Source organism: Typopeltis vanoorti, chromosome 26 (genome assembly GCF_054136105.1).
Source record: "Typopeltis vanoorti isolate ZY-2024b chromosome 26, IOZ_Tvanoo_1.0, whole genome shotgun sequence".
Lineage (NCBI taxonomy): Eukaryota > Metazoa > Arthropoda > Arachnida > Uropygi > Thelyphonidae > Typopeltis > Typopeltis vanoorti.
In genome coordinates, this window is record NC_143574.1 from 3,864,671 (window position 1) to 3,890,478 (window position 25,808).

Genomic DNA, 25,808 nt, shown 5'->3' on the forward strand with positions numbered 1-25,808 from the left:
AATGCTAAAACAATTCTACGAACCACTAAGTTACAGAGACGTAGGGGAAAGATCCGGCCCGGGTGGCACTTTTTTGGCATTTAAGAAATCTTGCCATACTCTCTATAAAACAGCAACTGAGTGATGAAATAGACTTCGACAATGTCATCGATTTTGCGAATAGAAAAGCAAGAAAAATAACATTTTAAAATGTCGAAATTAAAGTTTTACTTCAAAAATAAACGTAGTGTCTTTAATTTATTTCCCTATACGTCGTTTTGACTTTTTGTAATTTTTTAAAAAACCTATATAGGAATTACCAACATTTCGAAAAAACTATGCCATTTATAACATAATAAATTTAAAAGCATGTTTTGGATACATACAGAAACATAATTAAATTGGAAGTAAACGATTGAAAGTGTATCATCATTGAACAAAGTTTTAATTTTTATTAAACAAATAAATAATATGATATAATTATGTTACTACTTTTAATGGGATGGTTGAGTTTCTCGGCCCTTTCACAGTTGCTGGATATCTGGCTCAATATTGGTCAACTTCAGTTGAAGATCGGCACACACACTAAGATGATTTCTGTATTTTGTTTTATTTGAAGGAGCGATGAAAATCCTTTTTCTCAAAGATAGATTGTAGAAAACTGCATGACGATTTTAAATGCTTCAGATAATTTGGGAAATTCACTTCTCACTGAAGGCAAGATCCAAAATCAAGCCAAACCAAGATCTAGGAATTGCATTTTAAGTCAACTGTCACTTGAAAGCTCAATTAACTGTTCTTTTTTGCAAGCCTGAAATGGATCACGATCCCACAGAAATTTCTTATAAAAGTTATTCGGAAAATATATTTCAAAATTCCGTTTCAGATTTTTGAGGTAGTCACAAACCCTTTCCAGAAACTCAGAATCAACAAAAATATCATTTACCACTAAAAAGGATTCCAATGTTGGAAAAGGCGCAAATTGTCAAATTGTCTGTCTTTTACATAATTAATCCATAAAACCAGTGTTTTCTCAAATGCCTTTATTTTGTCATAGTCAAAATTCGAGAAAAGTTAAACAAGAACAGTTAGGAATTTCCCTGAAGGGAGAGATTTAGTTCATTTAATTTCGAAAAAAATGTCTGAAAGATAGGATAGTGGTGATAACCATGATTCGTCAGCAAGGAGTGATGCAAAATCAGAATTATGTTCATTTACAAATAATAGAACTTCATGCCTTAATTGAAATAACCCTGTTAGTACTTTGCCCCTGGAAAGCCAGCGAATTTTAGAATAAAGCAAAAGTTGTATATATTCACTGTCCATTTCATCGCAGAGTACTGAAAATAACCTGTTATTTAATGGTCGAGCTTTAATACAATTAACTAGCACAGTTTTAAATTCTGGTGGCATTCCTTTGGAGGCTAACGTTTCCCTATGTATGAAACAATGTACCCAATTCATGTATGGAGCTATTTCCTTGACCATAGAAACAACCCCACTATGCCTGCATGTAAAGGCATGGGCTCCACTTGAACAGAAGCCTATACATTTTTCCCACTGGATCCCTTTGTATATTATGTAATTACTGTATTAAGAGTATGAAATATTTCTTCTCCAGTTGCTCGGGATGGCAAAGTTTTACAAAACAGAACATCATCATTGATGTTGTTATCATGCGCATATCTCGCGTAGCATATTAACTGTGCATCATTTGTAACATCAGTAGTCTCGTCTATTTGTAATGCATAATAAGGGCTCTTCTTTCTTTCGATTAACTGAGATTCTATGTCATCTGCCATATCATTAATTCTGTAACCGACAGTGTCATTTGAAAGAGGAATCAAATCAACATCTTTTAGTAACTTGTTGCCCAAACATAGTTTTTTACCACATCTTTTATAGCTGGAAATAGTAAATTTTCTCCGATAAAATGAGGTTTCCCAGTTTTCACTATGCACAAACTTAAGAGATAGGATGCTTCCAGTGCCTTGCTATTTAATTGAACCCATGACCGAAACTATATCTTTCCCATGATTTAATGTCCCTAAGAGTCGCTGACAAAATTCAATTGGCTTATTTTTCACATCACAATGTTTAGTTTCTAAATGTCGTTGGAGTTTTGCAGGTTTCATGCACTTGTTCAACAAACACTTCATAACACAAAACACATTGAGGTTTCTGTTCACTTTCATCTCCACACCAAGTAAACCCGAATTCCAAATCTGAACTGTTATATTTCCTACTGTATTTTTTCTTTGAACTTCTTGTTTCTTCTACTTTAATAGCATCAGATTTACTCGCTGTTACAACACGTGTATCACAATTAGGATTAGCATCACCTGTTTCATTTGCTCTTCTTTTCAAAGACATAGTTCTAAGCCACTTTTCCATAATTAAAAGTTTCCGAAAAATATATAAATATGGGGTTAACTCATGACACATTTTATCCAAGTATCACTTAGCACTTCTGAGGATATACTGAGCCTTGGTTGAAGGAGAGAAACCTTCAATAATAAAAATCAATTAACAACCAGCAATTGGTTGAAATGTGGATAACACATGTTAATTTCAAATCTGATAAAACAGCAAGGGAAGGTGGAAGCAATAAAATTGTATTGTTGTTCACTTCACCCCTCTTTTATAATTCGTCATTCTGCAGAATGACGAATAATAAAAGAGGGGTAAGTGAACAATATAGTTTTATTGCTTCTGCCTTTGAACATTCTGACACTATTTGTTGGGTTTTTTAAGTCTCCATTTGATTTCAATAATTTTTACTTATTCAATTTTAATTTATTTTTTTCTAGATAATTCAAAAAAATATATAATTATTTAATTAATTTAAGTCTGCCTGTGGACCACCTGTCCCATCATTGGGGACCACCTGTAGTCCGCAGACTGCAGGTTCAGAAACACTGCATTAGACAATGTGAAATTTGTTTCTGTATGTTTTATAAGAGTATATGAATGGAAATTCATAATGTTTTATGAATGTTCTGTATGTTTCATAAGGGTATATGGATGGAAATTCTTGAAATTCATCACAGTTGCTTTCAAGAATGCTCTGAGCATTTTAGAATAATTTCCTTCTAAAAAAGAAACTGAAATGTGATGACACCAACATTAGTGTATCACTAAGAGTATAAAGCCTTTCTTTGATGGCCAACTTTGGAGTCGTACGCTCAAATGCACAAAACAATCACAACTATTATTCTGGGCATTGCTTCTCTGTTAAACATGGAAGTAGATGACTGAAATTTAATTCTTGTATACGAATCACTCAACTTAATTGAGGTTTGGAATGATAGATTCACAGTGTTATAAAGGCTCTTACAACTGAGACTATTTTACAGGTTTTGTTGTCATAGCAGCTGTAGTTATTAAAGGTGGAGGAGGACTATGACATGGAATATTAATTTACATCAGTTATGTCATTCTGCATTATTCTTCTATTATTCAAATTAATTCATCTATACTCAGGCTAGAATAAGACACTTATGAATGTTATTCATATAATTAACATTAGTTATTTTAATTTTATTTTCTAATATAAATGTCACTTTATAATCTCAGTATTACACATGTCACTAAAGGCAGCATATTACTAAACAAAATATTGGAATTTAAAAAAGGCATTAGTTCCTCATAATGAAGCGAAAGATAAAACAAATCCCAGCCTAATTCTAAAGCTTCTTTCTCAAGCTAAAATTTAATTCAGGAATGTGTTTATTTTTCACAAAGAGAAAAGTCTAGAAAAAGCTGTTCATTATTTTTTTTTTTAAAAAAATGCTTACATTTATTAAATATGCTTAATAATATGCATAATAGTAGTTTTAATAGACAGTAAGCTTAAAAAATTGTTCTTGAGATTAGGACTAATACTGAAAAATGCTATTAGTCCACAATATACTTCAGATAATTTTCATAATTGTCATATATGATTTTTATCACATAAACTATAAAATGTTGTGTTTTATTTTTTATTAAGTGTCAATTGACATTTGTCTGATATTTTACATTCATTTAGGTTTCTTGTGTATGTCATATAGCAGGGGTGTTCAACCCGTCGATCGCGGAGCGATTTTTGGTCGATCTCTTGTGTATTCCTCCTTACTTACAAATTTAATTAAAACTGAAAACATAATATTTTATTTATCATTATTTTGTATTATTTTTAATTTTCTTTAAGTGTATTGCTAATGTTTATTTATTTTTCGTTAAAATTGTCAAATCAGTAATTTTCTTATAAGTCCGGGTAATGAATTAATTTAGATCAGTGGAAGTCAAATAGCGAGCCGAGTGAATGCGATTATAAGCAAAGTGTAAAAACTTGATTGTAGCTTAAATATTAAATATTCCAAAGCACATTACATCAATTTTTTACTTAGGTCAAGTCCCATGTGAATATTGTAAAAAAAAATAAACTTTGTTTATCTCGGTATAGTTTGTATTAGATGTTTTTGTAAATAACTCTTTTGAAGCTAACTGTATATACTGCTTTAATAAGAATATGCTAGAGTGTTAAAAACAAAGGCAATGTTTTTGTTGCCGAAGTTGTACATGTCGGCATTAGAAAGATTGTTATTGAAACAGGCTCTAAGTGTAAACATCTCCGAAGTCAGTCAGAAAGAGTTCAAACAACTTTCCGATGGCCGGCAACTTACAATCAAAAGAAAGCAGAGGATAACAAAAGGCGTGCTGAACTTGAAACTTAAGATGAAAGACTCTTACCGATCTTTTGGGGGGTTGCCAAACTTCATGCGAGGTCTCAGAGGAGGCCTAATAAAAAGGGACTGAAGCAAGCAGAAGAGGTCCTGATTCCAGAATTGCTGTCGGAGAGGAGGCTGCCCGATCCTGATTCTCCATCAGAGAGACTGCCCGGATCTACGTTGCTTGAGAGAGGAGTTTCCTGCTTCCAGAAAGGAGCTTCTCGGTTCGAGACATCGCTTGAGAGAGACTACTTCTAAGCCGCAGACAAGGTTTCAAATTGCTGAAAGGAAGAGTTCCAATTGCCGGAGAAAAGTTTCCATGCCAGGTTAATGTCAGACATTCACCAGTGTGTTGTGTTTTCATTACAATTTGATGAATCAAAGGACTTCACTGATATTGCTCAGTTAATGGTATTTATTCACATGGTATTTCAAGATTATTCAAGTAAAGAACTTTTGAAAATTATACCATTATTGGAAAGGACTAGGGGAGAAGGCATTTTTTTCAGAATTTGATGAATTTGTGCAAGAGCACAAACTTCCGCTTTTTAAACTTTTGTCTATTACTACTGATGGTGCTTCTGCAATGATAGGTAATAAATCAGGCTTCATTTCATTATGTAATAACGATGACAAATATCCAGATTTTTTAACGTACCACTGTATTATTCACCAACAAGTACTGTGTAGTAAAAGATTAAACACAAAAGATGTTTTGGATGTTACATTTGAAATTGTAAATTCTGTTCGAGGAAAAGCCCTGCAAAGGTGGTTATTTAAATTACAGGCAGATGATGATAGGGAACTTCTGTTGTACAATAATGTTCGCTGGCTCAGCAGAAGTCAATTTTTAGAAAGATTTCTTGTATTAATTAACGATATAAAAAATTTTCTTGATGAAAAAAAAAAGATATTTATCCACAATTGAGTGATAAGAGATGGTTGCTATACTTATCATTTTTAGTAGATTTCTGTAAGAAATTATGCAATTTAAATTTAGAGTTACAAGGTAGAGATAAAAATTTAATCGACATGTTAAGTTCAATAAAAACTTTCCAACAATCTTCTTCTTCTGCAGCTTCTCCCACTTAAGTGGGGGCACTGTTGATGATGAGTCTCCTCCACATCCTCCTGTCTTGGGCTGTCACCATATCCAAGTTCGTCATCCTCAAGTCCTCTTCTACCAGCTCACTCCATCTCTTTTTTGGCCGCCCATGCTTCCTCCTTCCTTGCACATCCATCTGCATGACCCTTCTTCCCACATATTCATCCTCCCTCCTCATCACATGACCAAACCATCTCAACCTTGCCTCCTGTATCTTCGCTCCTAAGTTCGTAACTTTCACTGTTCCCCTCACATTGTCATTTCTCAAACGATCCTTTCTGGTCACACCGCACATCCACCTAAGCATTCCATCCTGCTATGACGTATGCTATGGAAACTGTGGCCTCAGGGCCACAGTTTCCATAGAATACGTCATAGCTGGCCTCACTACTGTCCTATAGATTTTGCCTTTCACATTGATCGGCACCCTCTTATCGCATAACACTCCAGCCATCTTCCTCCAGTTCCTCCAACCCGCTTGTATCCTGCATCCCACTTCCTTCTCAGCTCCTCCATCTTCTACCACTGTTGAACCTAAGTATCTAAAGTCCCTCACCTTCCTGATGACATTTCCTTCCAGCTCCAGATCTGTCTCCTGGCTGTTGCCCACTGTGCAACACATATACTCTGTCTTACTTCTGCTCAGTCTCATACCTCTCTCTTCCAGTACTTTTCTCAATACTTACACAATACTTACTTTTATTAAAGAAAAATATAAGTGACCGTGAATTTAGACATCTCACATATTTATTAAAATTTTTTGAGCATAATCAAGAAATGCTTTGTTATGATTTAAAAGAATTTATTCGTGAAATAGAATTAGTTGAGGAAGAAATAAATTCAAGATTTAAAGATTTTAATAAAACTGAAATGATTGTAACTTTTATCAATAATCCATTTCAAGAAAACTTGAACATCACAGAAATTTCAAATAAAATTAGTGGGCTGTTTGATATAAACAAGCTGAAGTAGAACTTGAGATAATAAACATTCAGAATAGTTTACATTTAAAATCAATAAACAATGAAGTCATTTGGAAGTATGCACGTGAAAAATTCCCAATATTAACTAATATTGCGCGAAAAATTCTGTCGTGTTTCGGATCGACATACTTGTCAGAATCCGCTTTTTCAAATATGACCGTCATAAAAAATCAATTAAGAAACCAAATTACAAATGATCATTTGGATGATTGTCTGTGATTGGCCACTTCTTCATATCAACTTGACTGTGAAAATATTGTGAGGTCCAAACAATGCCAAATTTCACATTAGCTTTTTTTAATCAACTAGCATTTCCTGTAACTTGTGAGTTTGTAATCAATCTGTTGTTTTTTCTAACTTTGGTTTTCCAAAATAGAGAAATAAATACTTTATTCCAATATATATATATATATATATATATATTTTTTTTTTTTTTTGTTGCATTAAAATAATTAAAAGTGATAAATAAATTTTTAAATACACAAAGTTTTTAGTTGTGTATTTTTTTTAGTTGTTTATTTGTGCGTAATCAGATATCAGGTTGGGGGAACGTTATCTATATAAGAGAGTAAATCGCCAAATAACTTTTTATAGAAAAGTAGCTCACGTAGTAAAAAAGGTTGAACACCACTGTCATATAGTGTAATGTTAAATTTTTCTTTTTTGTATTTTTCATTCTAGGAACTTGCAGAAATTCACACTGGATTTCACAGTGAGTTATACAAAGCATGTACATCTAGCCAGTACAAGATCAGTGATTGCTTCCTACATTGGAAAGAGAAGTTTATCATTTATGGAGAGTATTGCTCAAATCTTCCTAAAGCCCAGGAACGAATTGATGAACTTTGTAATAAAAATGAAATAATTAACCAGTCTGTATTGGTAAGTGTTTTTAAGAAATGCCATTATGCATTGACATGGAAATATGAATAATTATAATAAAATAAATTAATATGAATATAAATATAAAGCTGAGATACTGCTAAATGATGTTCTATTCTAGCAGTAGTAATCATTGAAAGCAAGGTATTAATAGAATTCAATGCTAAATGCTAAGATAAACTTCTTGAATAGAGTAGTGTCCATGTTGACAAAACTCAACATGCAGATTGGACTTATTTTTGTATCTGTGGGCTCTTAAAAGGGAATTAGGAAGTAGAGAAAAAAAAAATTATTAGAAAGGACAACTGATATTTATATAAATGGAAAAGTTGGTTCTTGTAAAAACCTAAATGGTTGAGGAAGAAATGAATCCCAAATATGTATAGAAATGTTTTGGAAGAAATTGTCATGTGTATTTCAGGGCATACACATGACATTACCACATGTTTCAGCATAAAAATCTCCATAAATTGACATGGAGAGAACACACACACACACACACATTCAAGAAATAAGAACATTCTTATTATGTTGCTTGCTGATGTGATTTACACTAATTTATGTTACAAGATTGTACAAGGGACTTTAAATAGGAAATGATTGCCATTTGGTTTTGAACAGGATAAAAATAGATATTATCTTGAAAAGAAAAATATATGAGTTATTTTTTAAGAAAGAATATACAAATATTAGTGAATAAAAAAATGAGAGTTTGAGAACAAGAACCAAATCTAAGATTTTTTTTGGCAAAATCTGAAGAAAATATTGAAGGATTTAGATGAAGTTGGTTGAAAATGAAAAAAAAAAACCCATCAAAACTTCATTCTGGACTAAAGAATTTAAAGGCAGTTGTTCTGGCAAAGCAGAAATCATATTGAAATTACTTAAATAATGTGGGATTTAATATCCCCTTAATTTAAATAATCATATTGAAAGTTATGTCAGGTAAGTCAGCAGGTACAGAAAGAATACAGGAAAAAATGTAAGGTAAATTGTGTATAAAAGTGATTAAACAAAAGTTCTGTGAAAGTTGTATAGAAGTACTGAATTAACTGGTGTGCTAGTAAGACATAATCTGTTTGTAATTGTAAGCTTGTTATCTGTCCATAGTGGTTTTAGTTTTTGGAATGCTGTTGTTGCTTTTGCAATTTTTGTTCTAATATCCCGTCTTGGTCTTCCACCTTTATTAAAGATATTCCCTAGTATTTAAACTGGCTCCTACCTTTTCTGTAAGTATAGCATAATCACTGTTCTCTGTTATCATTGGGAGTGTTCCCTCTAAATTTGGTTGGTTCAAGCTATCATCACATTTGACTAGTTTACTTGAATAATCATACCATCTTTTCAATATTTTTTTCATAATTAATATTTGTTCCATTCACATCATCAATTATCCAGCTCTTACAAATAAAAGGCTTTGTTAATTTCTTAATATTAATATTTTTGTTAATATCTTAATATGTTGTATGGTTATTCTTGTGAACATTTTCCTCAATTTCTTCGCATTCTTTGGATACCCATTTATTTTTTGCAGGCTTTATCTCCTTTTTTAATCTATCTGTTAGGTAATTATATTCGTTGTTGTTCCCAATGTGCTGAATTGGTCATAATCTTCCCTGCTTATTACAGAGCTGTAATATTTCTTGTGTAATCCAAAGTTTATTTAATTTTTTAAAAAATGTAATAAAAATTTAATTTTTTAATTATTTTTATATTTTATTTAATGCTGTAATAAAGTTTATTACTGCATTTTCTTCCTAGAATATTTTCAGTTGCTTCAATGAATGCCCTTAGAAACTTTGTAAGACATCAGAATCAAGAGAGTCAGCAGGGATTTCAGAGTAGAAGCAAGATTTGTTTCAAATAATTCTTTAGTGGTATTTGATTTGATTTGTATAAGGTTAAACTTTTGTCTGCTTATTTTTCTTGTGGTTCTAAATCCAAATTTCAACATAAATGTTGTTTCAACTAAATTATGATCACTTCCAGTGTCTGAGTTTATACAGGTTTTATATTTAGTTTTTATAAGTATATAATCAGCGTGCTTAAAGGTCATAGCTGTATAACTGAGAGGAGACCTCCACATAGCCTTTAAAGGAATGCAGAGAACCGACCAGGGCTTCTGACACCTAATGTCCAATCATCACCTTCTTATGGTTGCATCTTGTTAGGTATCTATCTGAATACTGAATGAATGAATGAGAATGGGCTGGCAATTTGTGAATTAGCTGACCAAATTGTACTCTTATTGGCTTAAACCACAAATAAAATGATGGTACAACATGACAGAATTTCATGCCAGCTGGGGCATTGTCTGGTTAAACAAAGCCCCCCCCTCCCCATTGTTTTCATCAGAGAACTAGGGTGAATGGCAAAAAGTCAGCCACTGGAACAAATCCAGAAACATACCTTAACTCAACATCACCAGAGTTTAAGATTGGTACTGTCGACATAAGAATCCTGAATGGCAAAAAAATGGACCTTGCTGAGCAATTGTATAAGTACCAGATAGACATAATAGGAATGACTGAAACAAAAAAGACAAAGACTGGTGAGATCTTTCTAAGCAATAAATACAAAATGTTATATTCAAGCAATAACAATCAGGGAAAAGGAGTAGCTGTAGTATTCAACACTAAATATGAGGCTAATCTTGAATGGCAGACAATATCAAATAGAATGATGTGGGCAAATATCAGAATGGGGAACTGGACAATGAGAGTTTGTGCCTATGGTGGTCCCACAGAAGGTTCTACTAAGGTAGAAATGGTGGAATTTTTTTAGGCTTTACAGAAAGCAACTGACACAATGAAAAAAGAAAAGTTGTTCCTTGTTGGGGATCTAAATAGAAGAGTAGGAAATGACTGTCAGACATACAGAAATATTTTGGGAAAATTTGAAGAAAAAAAGCAAAGCTAATAATGGCAAATACCTGTTGGATTTCTGCTCAGGACATGGACTGTTTATTACTAGCACAATGTTCCAACATAAAAATATGCATAAATTCACTTGGAGAGAAGAGGCAAGGAATAAGAAAAGTCTCATTGACTATATTATTGTTGATAGTGATGATTTCTCACTGGTGCAAGGCACTAGAGTGTACAGAAGATTTGAAATTGGAAGTGATCACCATTTAGTCTTGAACAGGATAAAATTGAATTTCATATTGAAAAGAAGAACATCTAAGAAAGTTTTAAAGAAAATGAAAAAGTTTGAGAACAGAAACCAAATCTTGGAGATTCAGTGGCAAGCCCTGAAAAAACATTGATTGACTGATTCATCATTCATGCATGTGGTGAGGTTGTCTGCAAGGATAGAAAAATCAGAACTTTATGGTGGACACAGGAAGTTAAAGAGGCAATGAAGGAAAAGAAGAAAGCATATCAAAATTCCTGGAGAATAAGTCAGCTTGTGCTCTTAGAGAATACAGAGACAAATGTAAGAAAGCTGTGTAAACACTGTGTAAAACCAGCTAAACAAAAGTTATGGAAAGACTTTAGTAAGAACATAGAAAATAAATATCAGAAAGGTTGCAATATATTCTGGAAGCTATTGAAAAGCTTAGAAATGGACAAATGGGATTAGTGATAAAGGTGACATAAAAACTGGAGAAAAAGATATCCTTGAGGTGCAGAGTAATTACTTCGAAAAATTGCTAAATGAAATTATTAGTGACAACACAGTGGTTAAAAATACTGACCAGGCATGCAATCAGGAATATGTATCCATATTTGAAGTAAAAAAAGCCATCAAAAAGCCTGAAGTGAAAACACAGCAGGAATAGATGATAATTGACCAGGAATGCTTAAGTATGGAGGTATAAAAGTTTTGCAGTGGCTGCACTGCATAGTTCAGAAAGCCTGGACAGAGGACAAATTCCAGATGATTGGAATAGAACTCTCATATTACCCATATACAAAAAAGGAAAATAAAATTGTGAGAATTACAGAGGCATTTCCCTATTGAGTGTTTCTGGCAAGATATATGCAAGCATATTTGAGAAACGGCTGAGAAGGCTTGTAGAAGGAAAGCTTGGTGAAGAACAAGCTGGATTTAGGCCGGATAGAGCTTGTCAGGATTAGATTTTCACCTTATGACAAATATTTCAGAAATTGTGGGAATATAACAAAGATCTGTATTTAAGTTTTGTAGATCTAGAAAAGGCATATGACAAAGTGCTAAGAGAGAAGCTATTCCAAACACTACAGTTATATGGTGTCATTATATCAAGCAATACTTTGTCTTTGAGTTGTAAGTCAGCTTAGAATTGAAGGAAGTACAGGAAGTTATTCATTATTCATTTATTCATTATCTATATGAATCACATTATGAAGAAAAAGTACTATTAAATCTGATATTGAAATTGGAGATGTTAATCCATCTCTTTATTTTATGCAGAATGATGTTATACTTATAAATAAATCCAGTACAAGTCTGCAAGATTCCCTGACTAAATTGAATAACTGTTGTAATAAATTTGGTATGAAAATCAGCAATTAAAGGCAGAAACATTGAAAATATCATTTGCATCTTGAATTGAAACTGCATGGTGAAAGGCTAAAACAGTCCTGAAATGTTTACATACGAGGAAACGTGTGATGAGGTGCTTGTGGCCAACCATAGAAAAAAAAAAAAAACTGTTTGATTGGGTTGTTAGTGAAAGAGCTAAAGGTATGAGAATATCTACTGTCCGTATGTTGCAGAAATCGAAAAGAATTGCACAAAACGATAATATAAAGGATTTCAAGGCCAACCCATCTTGGGTTTTTGGATTTATGAAGAGAAACTATTTAAGTGTGCGCTCCTCCACTAGTGTTGGACATAATTTGCCATGCGACTAGGAAGCGAAAGTAATTACTCTGTACCTCAAGAATATCTTTTTCTCCAGTTTTCATGTCATCTTTATCACTAATTCTGAGAGAAAACTTGTATGAAGTTGATGCTTGTCACTTTGAAAATATGGATGAGGTTCCCGCAAGTTTTGACATGCCTAGTTCTAGGACTGTGAATCTGAAGGGAGCAAAAGCGGTTTCAGTTGCTACAACAGGGCACGAAAGGTCTAACTTTGCTGTAGTTCTCTGTGTAACTGCAGATGGTTCCAAACTGCCATCGATGGCGATTTTCAAAAGAAAGACAGTTCCAAAAGGTTGTTATTCCAAAGATATTATTGTTACTGCTAATGATAAAGGTTAGATAAATTCCGAGGTTATGAGATTTTGGTTGGAGAATGTGTAGCGAAAGAGAAAAATGGCATTTTTCAACCCAAAATCTTTGTTAGTGTTGGATTCGTGTTGGGCACGCACGACAGCAGAAGTTAAAACAATTGTAAGTATTCCAAATTGGCCATCATTCCAGGTAGTTTAACAAAAAAAACTCCAACCCCTTAATCTTGTAGTAAATAAACCATTCAAAGACAATTTGCGTGCTAAGTGGGAAGACTGGATGATGAATGACATCCATGAATATATCAAAACAGGACAGATGAAAAGAACGTCATATAAAGATATAGTTACGTGGATTGTAGAAAGTTGGGCTGCTGTAAGTGAAAACTGTGTTAGAAATGGTTTCATTAAAGTACAGGGGAATGCAGTGGTGTCCAGTGACAATGATTATGAAGCTGAAGAAATACGAAACGAAATTTTTAACGCAATTGATTCTTTCAATATTGAGTCTGAACAATTTTTTGGATTTGAATAGTGTAATGTTCAATAAATATTAAGTAATACTTCTACCTTAGTTTTGTTATTACATTTGATTTACCTCTCATACCTTTCAAATGTATACCGTGCATGTTCATGTTTAATGAATTTAGACTTTTTTTGTATACATAGCACGTGCGTTATCTATCGAAAAATATGGTATATGAAATAAGAGAGAAATTAGTCAAAACACTAAATTAGTTGTATACAAGACAGTGTTCAAACCAATTTTAACTTATGGATCTGAGAGCTTGGTTAAAAATGAAACACTTGACCAAAGAAGAAATAAAACACTTGACCAAAGACTAGAGACTACAGATATGAGAGTCCTGAGAAAGATTAGGGGCATGAACAGATGGCATCAGTGGCAATATCATATTAAAAACGAGGATATTAGGAAAGAACTTGACATTGTCAGCATCCAGGAATGTGTTAGCATAGCTAATCTCAGATGGTATGGTCATTTAAACAGAATGAGAGAGCACAGATTGGCAAAACAAGTGTTCTCTGCCAGATTGGCAGGAAAAAGACCCAAAGAAAGACCAAGATATAGGTGGATTGATACAGTAGAAAGTGCCTTAGAAGACAGAAATATAAGATCTGGTAATGTTGACAGATAATAGATTGATTTGGAGGAAAATTGTTGATAGGAAGTTATTAACGATGCAATTTCTTCATGTAGTACTATCATAATATCTGGTACACATCAAGAATTGGATGATGATGAAGTATATAATCAATTAGTTTCCAAGTTCTTCCATCTGGGGAGATCTAAGTTCATTTTTGTGATCCTTTCTTATGCGGGAAAAGTGTTAATTTTGGTGAGATCTTTGCAAAGCAAATTCTATCAGTTTCATTCGTCTGTGATATGTTTCACCTACTCAAAGGGGAGAAAAAGGGATAAAATTCCTTCATATATTTATTCAAATTTGTGCATTCCAATCCCACACTCCCTTATACTGTTAGGAATCTTTCTTAGGTGTTTCATGGATCAGGTTATTGATTTGGTCATAAAAGTGATCCACTTTCTGATCATCATCTGTTTGTGCATATACTTGTATAATATATTTAGTGGTTTACCCCTTTAATCTTATTACGGCAAGTCTACCATTCACAGGTTTAAAGTCTGTGACACATATTCTTTTGGATCAAGAAAGCAACTCCTTCTGGAGTACATGAGTAAAAATTAAAATATTCACCAAGTTTGAGTCTGGGTACTTGGACCTGAAAAACCCCAGTGCAAGCAAAGGTTCTCTAAGGTGATATGGTCACTTAAACAGAAAGGCAGAAAAAAGATCGAAGATTTTGGGACTGATGCAGTTAAGTGTCTTAAAAGAGTGAAATATAAAATATAACTATATTGGGAACCTAACAAGTAATTGATTAGTGTGGAAGCATTTTGGATTCCCCAAATTTGGATTAATTTGATAAGATACTCGTAATAATGTAACTTTATTACATTGTACTGCTGTGGTATCATCTACATCCCTTGAGTGTACAGATCAGGAATTTGATGATAGACATAATTACTGTCATGAATAGGGAGTATTATGAAATTCAAGCTTATGCTACATAAAACTGGTAGCTCAGGTTCATTACATTGTTTAGTAATCCCACAGAAGTGGTTGCAAAACCTATAGCACTTCAGTGCCCATATATGAGTAACAAGTTACAACTAGTTCATTATAACTTTGAGTTTCTGCAAAATAAGCAAACTGTCCAGAAGAACATTGTGATTGACAGAAATAAAATACTGGCTGCTTACTTCAGAGGTTGATTTTTGTCAGTTCTTGAGACACATATTCCAAAAAGCCTAATCCAACTTTGTCTAAGATGTAACAAAATTTTTGTTGTAAAGAAAAGAAAAATTATCAAATATTAAAGAAATTTAGCTCGACTTTATTCTGAATATTTTTTCATTAAAATATATTTCATTTGGATTTAGTTGCATGCTATTCTTAATTCAGAATAATTTATTTTCTTTTAGAGGTGTCAACTTGAAGCTAATGATGGAAAATTTAAGCTGCGAGACCTCCTCTCAGTACCTATGCAGAGGGTGCTAAAGTATCATTTATTATTAAAGGTAAAAGTGAATGAATTTTTAATTATTTAATATTACATTTTAAATTATGTATAAACATTTTCCAATTTAATATATTAAAATAAAAATTTTGTGCCACCTAACTGGGCAAGAGCACTATCTAGATAATGAATATTGTGTAATTTGCAATTTTTTTTCCCTATCAATATAGATCAATATAAATCTTCATTAGATACTGTTGATAGTACTTGTTTAATGCATTTTATATGGTGCTGTTATGTTCTGTATTCATAATGAATTTCTACTCATGAAAGATTTGGAAAATATTCACACCTTGCATGGGACAGTGGTTAGGTAATCCAGAAATCTTGCTCTGAACCATTTCAGTCCTCCAATAAGCCAACTTGATTTTCTTTTGAAAATTTTTTGTCATAAAAAATTTGACTTTTTATGACAGAAAATTGGAAAAACACCTATGACACAGTGGGATTTGAATCGATATCCTCTGAGTTACATTTTTTATGAAGATTGGCAGAGAATATTGAACATTTGCATTAATTATAAACATTGTACTGTAAAATTTTTCTTTATATTAATTTTATCTTAGTTATTTTTCTATTATTGCATATATATGCACATTATGTTTCTAACTCACTTACTTATGCTGACTTGACACCCCCCCCCCCCTTTTCCGCCTTGCCTTAATCCTTGTCGTATGTGTGACCAGTCTTAATTCCAATTGCCACCAGCCATATGTCTACGACTTATTTGGTCCCTTATGCTCTCCAATCTGGCAAATTTATTTGATTTTCGACTATGCCAGCCAGACTGAATTTCCGAGAGTGAGGGAAAATGTGGAGTAATGACAATGCAAGGGCTCGTAACTTTAACAGAAGTTTCTAAATTTTCTTACTCAACACTTAAGCTAGTCGTGGCAAATTCCTATCAGCATACAGGCTTGTAATTTTTCTGGAGATAGTACATTGACAGTTATCAGATTAGCGTGCTGTTTACAAGTCATTTATTCTAACCAAGAAATGCATGTTCATTTGAGACAAATAATTAGTTATGGCTACCTTTCCTAGCCTACCTAAATCTTTATTATCGTACACTATTATACAATACAATACTATACACTACTCTATTATACAACTCAGTATTATACATAATTAAGACAACAATTTATTTCATACCTTTACACAGTTACATGTATCCATAGCACAAGTGTATCAACATATTACAGCTATTCACAGATCTTCCTTCACAAGCAGTCCATTGTATTCAGTGAAAGTTCCATTAGATTAGGACATTTCTTGTTCTCACTAGGAGATCGCAGCAATGCACTTCATCATTAATGGTGGCTCTATGCAAATTCTGAGTGATGTCCTTCCCTTTCCTTTTCTCTGTTGTCAACGACTGGAGACTTTTCTATCGGGAAAATTCCTTGACTTTGTTTGCAAGACCTTTCCATCTGTTCCTGTCCACAGGTGTTGGTGGGCGTGGAGAACATGCAACTTCTATACTTCAAAACTCTTTAACTCTTGGAACACTCAGGAACTCCTGGGAAACTTGGGGGGAACTTCAGTGAGCCTCCATGAATGAGTGAACACTGTTTCCTACTCACCAGGTTGCTTAAATATCCTTTCCTGTTCTTTGTCTTTACCTCTGCAATTTTCACGCCTATCCTCAGGTGTGTTGACGTCACTTGCATACCTTTACTGAAGTCTTTGTTCTTGATGATTTTCAACTTTGGCATCTGCAATCTTTTCCTTCAGGGCATTTCCTTTGCTCTTTACTAATCTGGACAACCTTTCCTGCTGACTCATTACTTTAACAAAGAATAATTCTTTTCTTTTGTGTCAAACACAATAGTTTTACAGGTAATATTAAATCATACATACATTATAACTAAATTTTTCATTTATACATTACATCAACTTCACATTATATATTATGTAATATTCTGATTTAAGACCCTTGTAAAACCAAGCAATAAGTTATAAAATAACTTATCGTGTGAGATTTTACAGTATTTTGTTAATGAAAATTAATGACATAATAGTGAAAATAGGCTCTCAAAGTTAGGTATTGTTTTGGTTGTTATATATCTTACCATTTTACTAAAGGTAAAATGGTAAGATATATAATACATCTCTGACATAATGCATGTAAGCCACATGCATTGTATTATATTGTATTATATGTATTATATTGGAGAATTTCATATTCTCTGGTTTGTCTGTTTTTGTAGGATAAAATATAATTTTTAGAAGATGAGACTAGCCAATTCAGCTTGAAATACATTCATCAGACTTACATCCAGGATACGTTCCATCTGGCAGGACGCAAGTCGATACATTAAATCAGTGTTTCTCAACCTGTGTTCCACAACAATGGGGCAAGAGGTCCTCAGGCAGACTTAAATAAATAAATATACATATTTTAATTATCCAAACAAAACAAATTAAAATTAAATAAATAAGTAAAAATTATTGAAATAAAATGGATACTTAAAAAAATCAACAAATAACGGCAGAATGTTCATAAAAAGAACATTCTGAACTTACTTCTAAGTGTTGAAAGTTTAGAAAGTGTTGAGAGTTTTTGTTTGCACACACTTGGATAAAGGATTAAACTAAATTTATTATAGTCTGACTAAGTGAAAAATAAACTTTCAACATCTTTCTCTAAATCCAGAGTAATTTAATAAAAAGGTGGCACACCGTTTGGCAGCTCCTTTAGGAAGAGATGACTTTGCTAATGCTTCTGCCTTGGTATCTCCACTTGGTCCTGGCTCCCACTGAAGAGACCTCAATAAAGGGTGAAACTAGTCTGGGTAGTGGCCCTTCCCTTAATGCATAGCATTATACATATCCGCAAGGAGATGTGTTTTGCATTATGGGAGATACCGAGATAGGAGTGTTGGTAGCTTGCTCCACCTTTGCAAGGAGTCACTGTTGTACCACTTTACCCCAGTCCTGAAGATACTTTGAGGCGCAAACTTTGTTTGCACACACTTGGATAAAGGATTAAACTAAATTTATTATACTTCTAAGTGGCCTTAAAACTAGGACCTTGAAAAGAAAAGAATGAAATAGGTGATGCCACTCCTAATTGTGATTACATGTGTTGTAATGGCGAGTAAATCTGATCCTATTAAAGTAGAATAAACAAGCAGTTCAAAGAAAAATTACAGTAGGAAATATACAGTTCATATTTGGAATTCGGGTTTACTTGGTGTGGAGATGAAAGTGAACAGAAACCTCGACGTGTTTTGTGTTATGAAGTGTTGTTGAATGAATGCATGAAACCTGCAAAACTCCGACATTTAGAAACTAAACATTGTGATGTGAAAAATAAGCCAATTGAATTTTTTCAGTGACTCTTAGGGACATTAAATCATGGGAAAGATATAGTTTCGGTCATGGGTTCAATTAAATAGCAAGGCACTGGAAGCATCCTATCTCTTAAGTTTGTGCATAGTGAAAACTGGGAAACCTCATTTTATCGGAGAAAATTTACTATTTCCAGCTATAAAAGATGTGGTAAAAAACTATGTTTGGCAACAAGTTACTAAAAGATGTTGATTTGATTCCTCTTTCAAATGACACTGTCGATAGCAGAATTAATGATATGGCAGGTGACGTAGAATCTCAGTTAATTGAAAGAATTAAGAAGAGCCCTTATTATATGTTACAAATAGACGAGAATACTGATGTTACAAATGATGCGCAGTTAATATGATACATAAGATAAGCACATAACAACATTCATGACAATATTCTGTTTTTTAGAACTTTGTCATCCCGAACAACTAGAGAAAAAATATTTCACACTCTCAATAATTACATTATACACAAAGTGATCCAGTGGGAAAAATGTAGTGGGCTTCTGTTTGGATGGAGCTCGAGCCCTTACAGGCAGGCATAAGGCATAGTGGGGTTGTTTCTAAGGTCAAGGAGGTAGCTCTGGATACGATTGGGTACATTGTTTCATACATAGGGAAGTGTTAGCCTCCAAAGGAATGCCACCAGAATTTAAAACTGTGCTATACAATGCTGTAAAGCTAGTTAATTTTATTAAGGTTCGATCGTTAAATAACAGGTTATTTTCATTACTCTGTGATGAAATGGGCAGTGAATATATACAACTTTTCCTTAATTCCGAAATTTGCTTTCCAGGGGCAAAGTACTAACAAAGTTATTTCAATTAAGGCACAAGGTTTTATTATTTGTAAATGAAAGTAATTCTGCTTTTGCATGACTCCTTGTTGACGAATCATGGTTATCACCATTATCCTATCTTTCAGATATTTTTTCGAAATTAAATGAACTAAATCTCTCCCTCCAGGCAAATTCTTTAATTGTTCTTGATGCCTACGACAAAATAAAGGCATTCGAGAAAAAAAAATGGTTGTTATGGATTAGTTATGTAAAAGACAGACAACTTGCACCTTTTCCAACATTGGAAAAACATTTCAGTGGAAACTGATATTTTTGTTTATTCTGAGTTTCTGGAAAGGATTTGTGACTGCCTCAAAACTCAGAAACAGAATTCGGAAACATATTTTCCGAATAACTTTTATAAGATATTTCTGTGAGTTTGCGAACCATTTCAGGCTTAAAATCACGAGAACGACCTTTAGTTATCGAAAACAGAACAGCTAATTGAGCTTTCAAGCGAACAGTGGGCTTAAAATCCAATTCCGTGATTTTGGCCTGATTCTGGATCTCGCCTTCAGTGAGAAGTGAATTTCCCCAATTATCTGAAGAAGCATTGAAAATCGTTATGCAGTTTTCTACAACTTATCTTTTTGAGAAAGGATTTTCATTGCTTCTTCAAATAAAAACAATACAGAAATTGTCTTAGTGTGTGTGCCGATCTTCGACTGAAGTTGACCAATATTCAGCCAGATATCAGGGAACTCTGCAAGGGCTGTGAAGCTTAACCATCTGATTAAAAGTAGTAACATAATTATATCATATTATTTATTTGTTTAATAAAATTAAAACTTCGTTCAATGATGATAAACTTTTAATCGTTTACTTCTAATTTAATTATGTTTCCATATGTATTCAAAACATGCTTTTAGATTTATTATGTTATAAATGGCAAAGTTTTTTCCAATTGGTAGGTTTTTCCCACATAGGTTTTTTTTTTAAAAAATTACATAGTGGTCCATAGAATTGTTTTGGGCATTTTACTGGTCCTTGGGTTCAGAAAGATTGAGAAATGCTGCATTAAATCAACAGAGTTAATGAGTATACTGTCATTTTAATTTTTAAACATTATCATAAAACTGTACTGTGTGTTACTGCCACTATAAAACAGGAGAATAATCACCCAAATCTTCTTCCACAACCACATCTTCATTACCTTCCCTGTGTGAACAATCGGGCTGTGGCTCTTCTGGTGTAACCTTTGTTTTTTTTTGAAAATGTCCCATGTGCTTTACTTATTCCCCTTCTTCTTTTCATCATAAATTTGTTCATAGCAAACAAATGCATCATGTACTTTTGTTTCTATTATTAAGTAGTAGCGTTCAACATTGGGGTCCATGTCTTCAGCCAGTTTGAGAACACTAACTGCAAAGAACATATCTGCAAGACCCTTCACTGTAAATTGTTTAACTACCTCTCCCTGTTTCTCTTTTCCCTCTTCCTTTTCTTGTTTTTCCTCTTCTGCAACAGTTGTTCCTCCACTTCTACCAATTCTTCGTTGGTCAATTCATTGGCCCCAAATGTGAGAAAATACCTTCAAGAAAAAAATTTGCCATTAAAATGCCTTCTTGTGATGGACAGTGGTCCTGCTCACCCTCCAGCTTTGGAGGACAAGTTGGTGGAGGAGTTTTTTTATTACAGTGAAGTTCCTGTCCCCTAACACGACTCCTCTAATCCAGCCCATGGATCAGCAGATCATTTCGAACTTTAAGAAACTCTACACCAAAGCATTGTTTCAAAGGTGTTTTGAAGTGAGCTCTGACACAGAATTAACACTCAGAGAATTCTGGAAAAATCACTTCAATATCCTCTATTGCTTAATATTCTTGACAAAGCCTGGGTGCAAGTGACTTACAGGGCCATAAACTTGGCCTGGAAGAAATTGTGGCCAGACTGTGTAGCGCACACAGAGACATTGAGGGCTTTAAGGCTGAGTGTGTTGCTGTTGTCAATGATGTTGTGTCTCTGGGCAAAAGCATAGGCTTGGAAGTTGGCAATGCTGATGTGGAGGACCACAGGTATGAGCTCACCACGGAAGAACTGGACACCCTCAGAAGAAGCAGCAAAAGACGGTGGTTGAAGAAATGTTTTCAGAGGAAGGAAGGAAGGGAGGATTCCTAGTTCTTTGATCAAAGAAATGCGTGTGAAGTGGGGTGAGGTGCTAAGTTTTGTGGAAAGAGATCACCTTTTTTCATCTATATTTTATCTATTTATTGTGTTTATTCTTTTTATGCATTTTCATTATTTTTGTATAAGATTTTATGCATGAAGTACTGTTGTAAAGCTTTAAATAAGCAGTCATCTGGAGTTCGGGAATGGATTATTCCATTTTACATGGATACATTGGATAAAGGATTAAACTAAATTTACCATTTTACATTAATTCTTATGGGAAAATGGTTTCAGTTTTCAGACAAATCAGTTTCCGAACAGTGCCTTTAGGAACGAATTATGTTTGACAACCGAGGTTCCACTGTATAACTAAACCATACTTATTCAAGATCATAAAGGATATATATATATATATGAAACTGGAACTGTTCACAAAGACTTTACACAATGCTCTGTCATTCTTGTTCCTAAAATAAATAATATAGACATGCTTGAAAATCATCAAACAATAAGTCTAATATCACATACCTCAAAAATATTACTAAAAATTATACAAAAAGATTAACAAATAAGGCCAAAGAATATATCAGCAACAATCAGTTTGGGTTCAGGAAACAATACTTATTCAAGATCATAAAGGATATATATATATATACAGGGTGTTCGGGATAAATTTGACAGTTTCGTAAGGAAAAAGAAAATCTTCTTTGTATCTATTAAATTTAATGAATTGACAAAAAAACATTACAGGCAGAGTTAATTACAATACTATCAACAAGATTTACTCAAAATAACCACCATTAGCATCGATCACAGCTTCAATTCTGCTTCGGAACCTTGAACAAGCTGATGCTACAGTCTCCCTGGGAAGGGCCGCAAAAACTGTTTTAATTTTATCCATTAACTGGGCTTTTGTATTACTGGAAGTGCGATTGGTGTCTTTTTCAACTGCGCCCCATACAAAATAATCCATGGGGTTAAGGTCTGGGGAGTTTGGAGGCCAAACATTTGGACTGGTGAAGTCGTAGAAATTTTCAGACAACCATTTTTGACTTTTCCCAGAGGTGTGGCAAGGGGCCGAATCCTGCTGCCATACATACGGCCTACCATTGGCTACCCTTGTTATCCAGGGCTTGACTACAGTTAGCAACTCCACGAACAAAGCCCGAATTCCAATGCCAGGGTTCTTCAACACCTGTTCCTGCAGATTTGCGAGGAATTCTGCTGTACGAACGCAATCAGATCGTCTGCTAGGGATCTTTCTTCTTGCTACATCCTCGTAGTCACCATTGCAAGTCTCTAGTTCATACCTGATTGTTTTTACTGTATTCAGGGAGCATTGGGCAGCAGTCGTAATATCCTTATTTTGATGGTGGGCACGAATCATCATGATACAAGTTATTCTCTTCCATGATTCAGGTGGGTTCCAGCTATCCATCCTTTCTGACATCTTGTATATGAATGAAGAAGGGTCCAAACTTTTAAATGAAGAGAAGTGTGTGTTAATACATGTAACTTACGGAAAAATATAATTAATTATAAATATGTCAAATTTATCCCGAACACCCTGTATATATGAAACTGGAACTGTTCACAAAGACTTTACACAATGCTCTGTCATTCTTGTTCCTAAAATAAATAATATAGACATGCTTGAAAATCATCAAACAATAAGTCTAATATCACATACCTCAAAAATATTACTAAAAGTTATACAAAAAGATTAACAAATAAGGCCAAAGAATATATCAGCAACAATCAGTTTGGGTTCAGGAAGCAATACGGGACAAGAGATCTTAGAACAATTATAGAAAGAAGATTTGAGAAAAATAAAAATACTCTGATAGTTTTCCTTGACCTGGCCTTCGATAGTCTTGATTGGAACCAAATCTTAAAAACAATAAAGGTAGATTGAAGAGAGAGAAGGCTCATATTTAATCTCTATAAGCACTAAGAAACCCAAATAGAAATAATAAACAGCAAAACAAAAACATCAAGGATATCTAAAGGTAGCAAGTACAAGTAGCAGGTACAAGGGTAACAACCCAATACAACAAGTAACTTTCTTTAAATGCCTTGGAAGTTTCATCACAGAATATGGAAGATGTCAATCAGATATAAAAGCAAAAATTAGCCTTGGCTAATAAAAGACATTCTACAATAGGAGAGACATCTTTACTAGTACAGGACTTAACATTCAACTAAAAAAAAGAGACTGGCAAAAACAAAAATATAGAGCATAGCATTATATGGTTGTGAAGAATTTAACAAAACAAGACACCAAAAAAGTTGGAAGCATTTGAATTTCAGTGTTGGAGAAGAATGATGAGAATTAGAAAGACTAACGAAGTTCTAAACATGGTTTAAGAAGAGCAATCACTGTTGAACCACATCAATAAAAGAAAAAAAATGCCTCATTGGTTACCACTTGAGGCATGGCAAACTGCTTACAGAAATAGTGGAACGGACTGGAGAAGGGGGAGACCAAGAATTTCTGATATAAACAACTTAACACTAATAACTGAAGCTAAGAGCTATGAAGAAATAAAAAGGAGAACACAGGATAGGATGGCAACAGTATGTCATAGTGTTCTATTCTGAGCGCTTCAATCTTCAGATTGATGCACTAAGAAGAAGAATGAAGTGGTCAGTGCATGAGAGATTGGCCAACTCTTTTCATAGTACTGATTTCTGCATTTTATTGTAAATTCTTTCATTTAATTTTTATGTATTATTTCTTGCTCTTTTTACTGAGAGGAATCTTTCCTAAAAACTAGAAAAGTTATTTTATTTTGCTGGTTTGCTCAGTAAGAAAAAAAAATTACTCGGCACATTGCAAAATATTTAAAAAAATAAAAAAATAATAATTAGATGGACTCCCAAAAGTAAGTTTGTTTAGAATTAAGTTTTTTTTTTTTTTTCTACTTGTTTTCTGTATTGTAATTGAAGTATACTTTTTTTCAGGTTCTCTTGCAAAATACACCAAAAGTTCATGATGATTATATAGGCCTGCAGAAAGCACTCGATGCTATGCTGGTGAGAATATTCATTCTGTTTATTATTTATGTATTCATTTTTTCAAATTTTTACTATATATAGTTGACTGTTCCAACCTAAGACCTATAGACATACTACTATTCTAAATGACGTTCACTGTAGAAAACTATCCACTATTACCAACTATTTTTATACTCCCTACAAATTTGCTATATTGTGATTCAGCTTATATATATACTAACTATTACTGATTGCCTGTGGTTTATTTACTTTTAAACTAGAGAAGTATGGACATTTTCTCAAAAGCTGTCTCTTCAAGTATGTCAGCTTTAAATGTTAAAATTTAAAAAACAACAACTATAGTTACAGTTTGACATGTATATTTCAGCATAAACACCTAAGACGTTTCATAGTACAGTAGCTTATATAATATCTAGGTACTTAACATAAAATTATATTGTTTTTATCTTTTATCCCAGCATGAGCAAACAAAAATTTTTCATGCAAAGTTACCTCATGACTAGGCTACTTGTATATGGAGGCAATCCTGTTCATATAAACATTAGAGATCCACTCTGTGATATATTGGAAACAGTAGAATAGGCATTTTACAGCTACCTTCTTTCCTGAATATTTGGAACAGACTATATACTATGCTATAATGTATCATACTGTGCATTTCATTTCTTCACCAATTAGCAGTGTAAAAAAAAAAAAAAAAAAAAATTTGATATTTATAATTAAAAAAAAAACACTGATTTAAAAATCAGCAATATGGCAGAAACTATACAGCATTATATTCTGGAAATTCTGTTGTTCACAGCTTTGATTTCAAGCTTAAAAAGATGTATCCTAGATCAGTGGTCTCAAACTGGCTGGCCGCATCTGGCCCTCAAAGCAATTTTACATGGCCTTTGTTGTAAATACGGTGCTTATAGTTTTAGAGACGTAGCGATATGGACTTAGCTTATGTGCACATAAACTCAGTCCATATCTACAATTTACAATCAGTAAATTTAGTTCACCAGCCGACAGTTGGTGGCGCTTCAGTATTCTGGTGTTTCCGATGCACAGCTAT

General features: G+C 33.5%; 1 protein-coding gene across 1 annotated transcript in view; it reads left to right on the forward strand.

The window, feature by feature from the left end:
* Window positions 1-25,808, forward strand: part of Vav (Vav guanine nucleotide exchange factor) — a 339,372-nt gene that overhangs the window by 143,094 nt on the left and 170,470 nt on the right. The window contains exons 8-10 of the mRNA XM_090414835.1: window positions 7,461-7,661; window positions 15,348-15,443; window positions 24,698-24,769. Of these exons, the coding sequence (XP_090270961.1) occupies window positions 7,461-7,661; window positions 15,348-15,443; window positions 24,698-24,769 (369 nt within the window). The remainder of the gene's footprint in view (window positions 1-7,460; window positions 7,662-15,347; window positions 15,444-24,697; window positions 24,770-25,808) is intronic.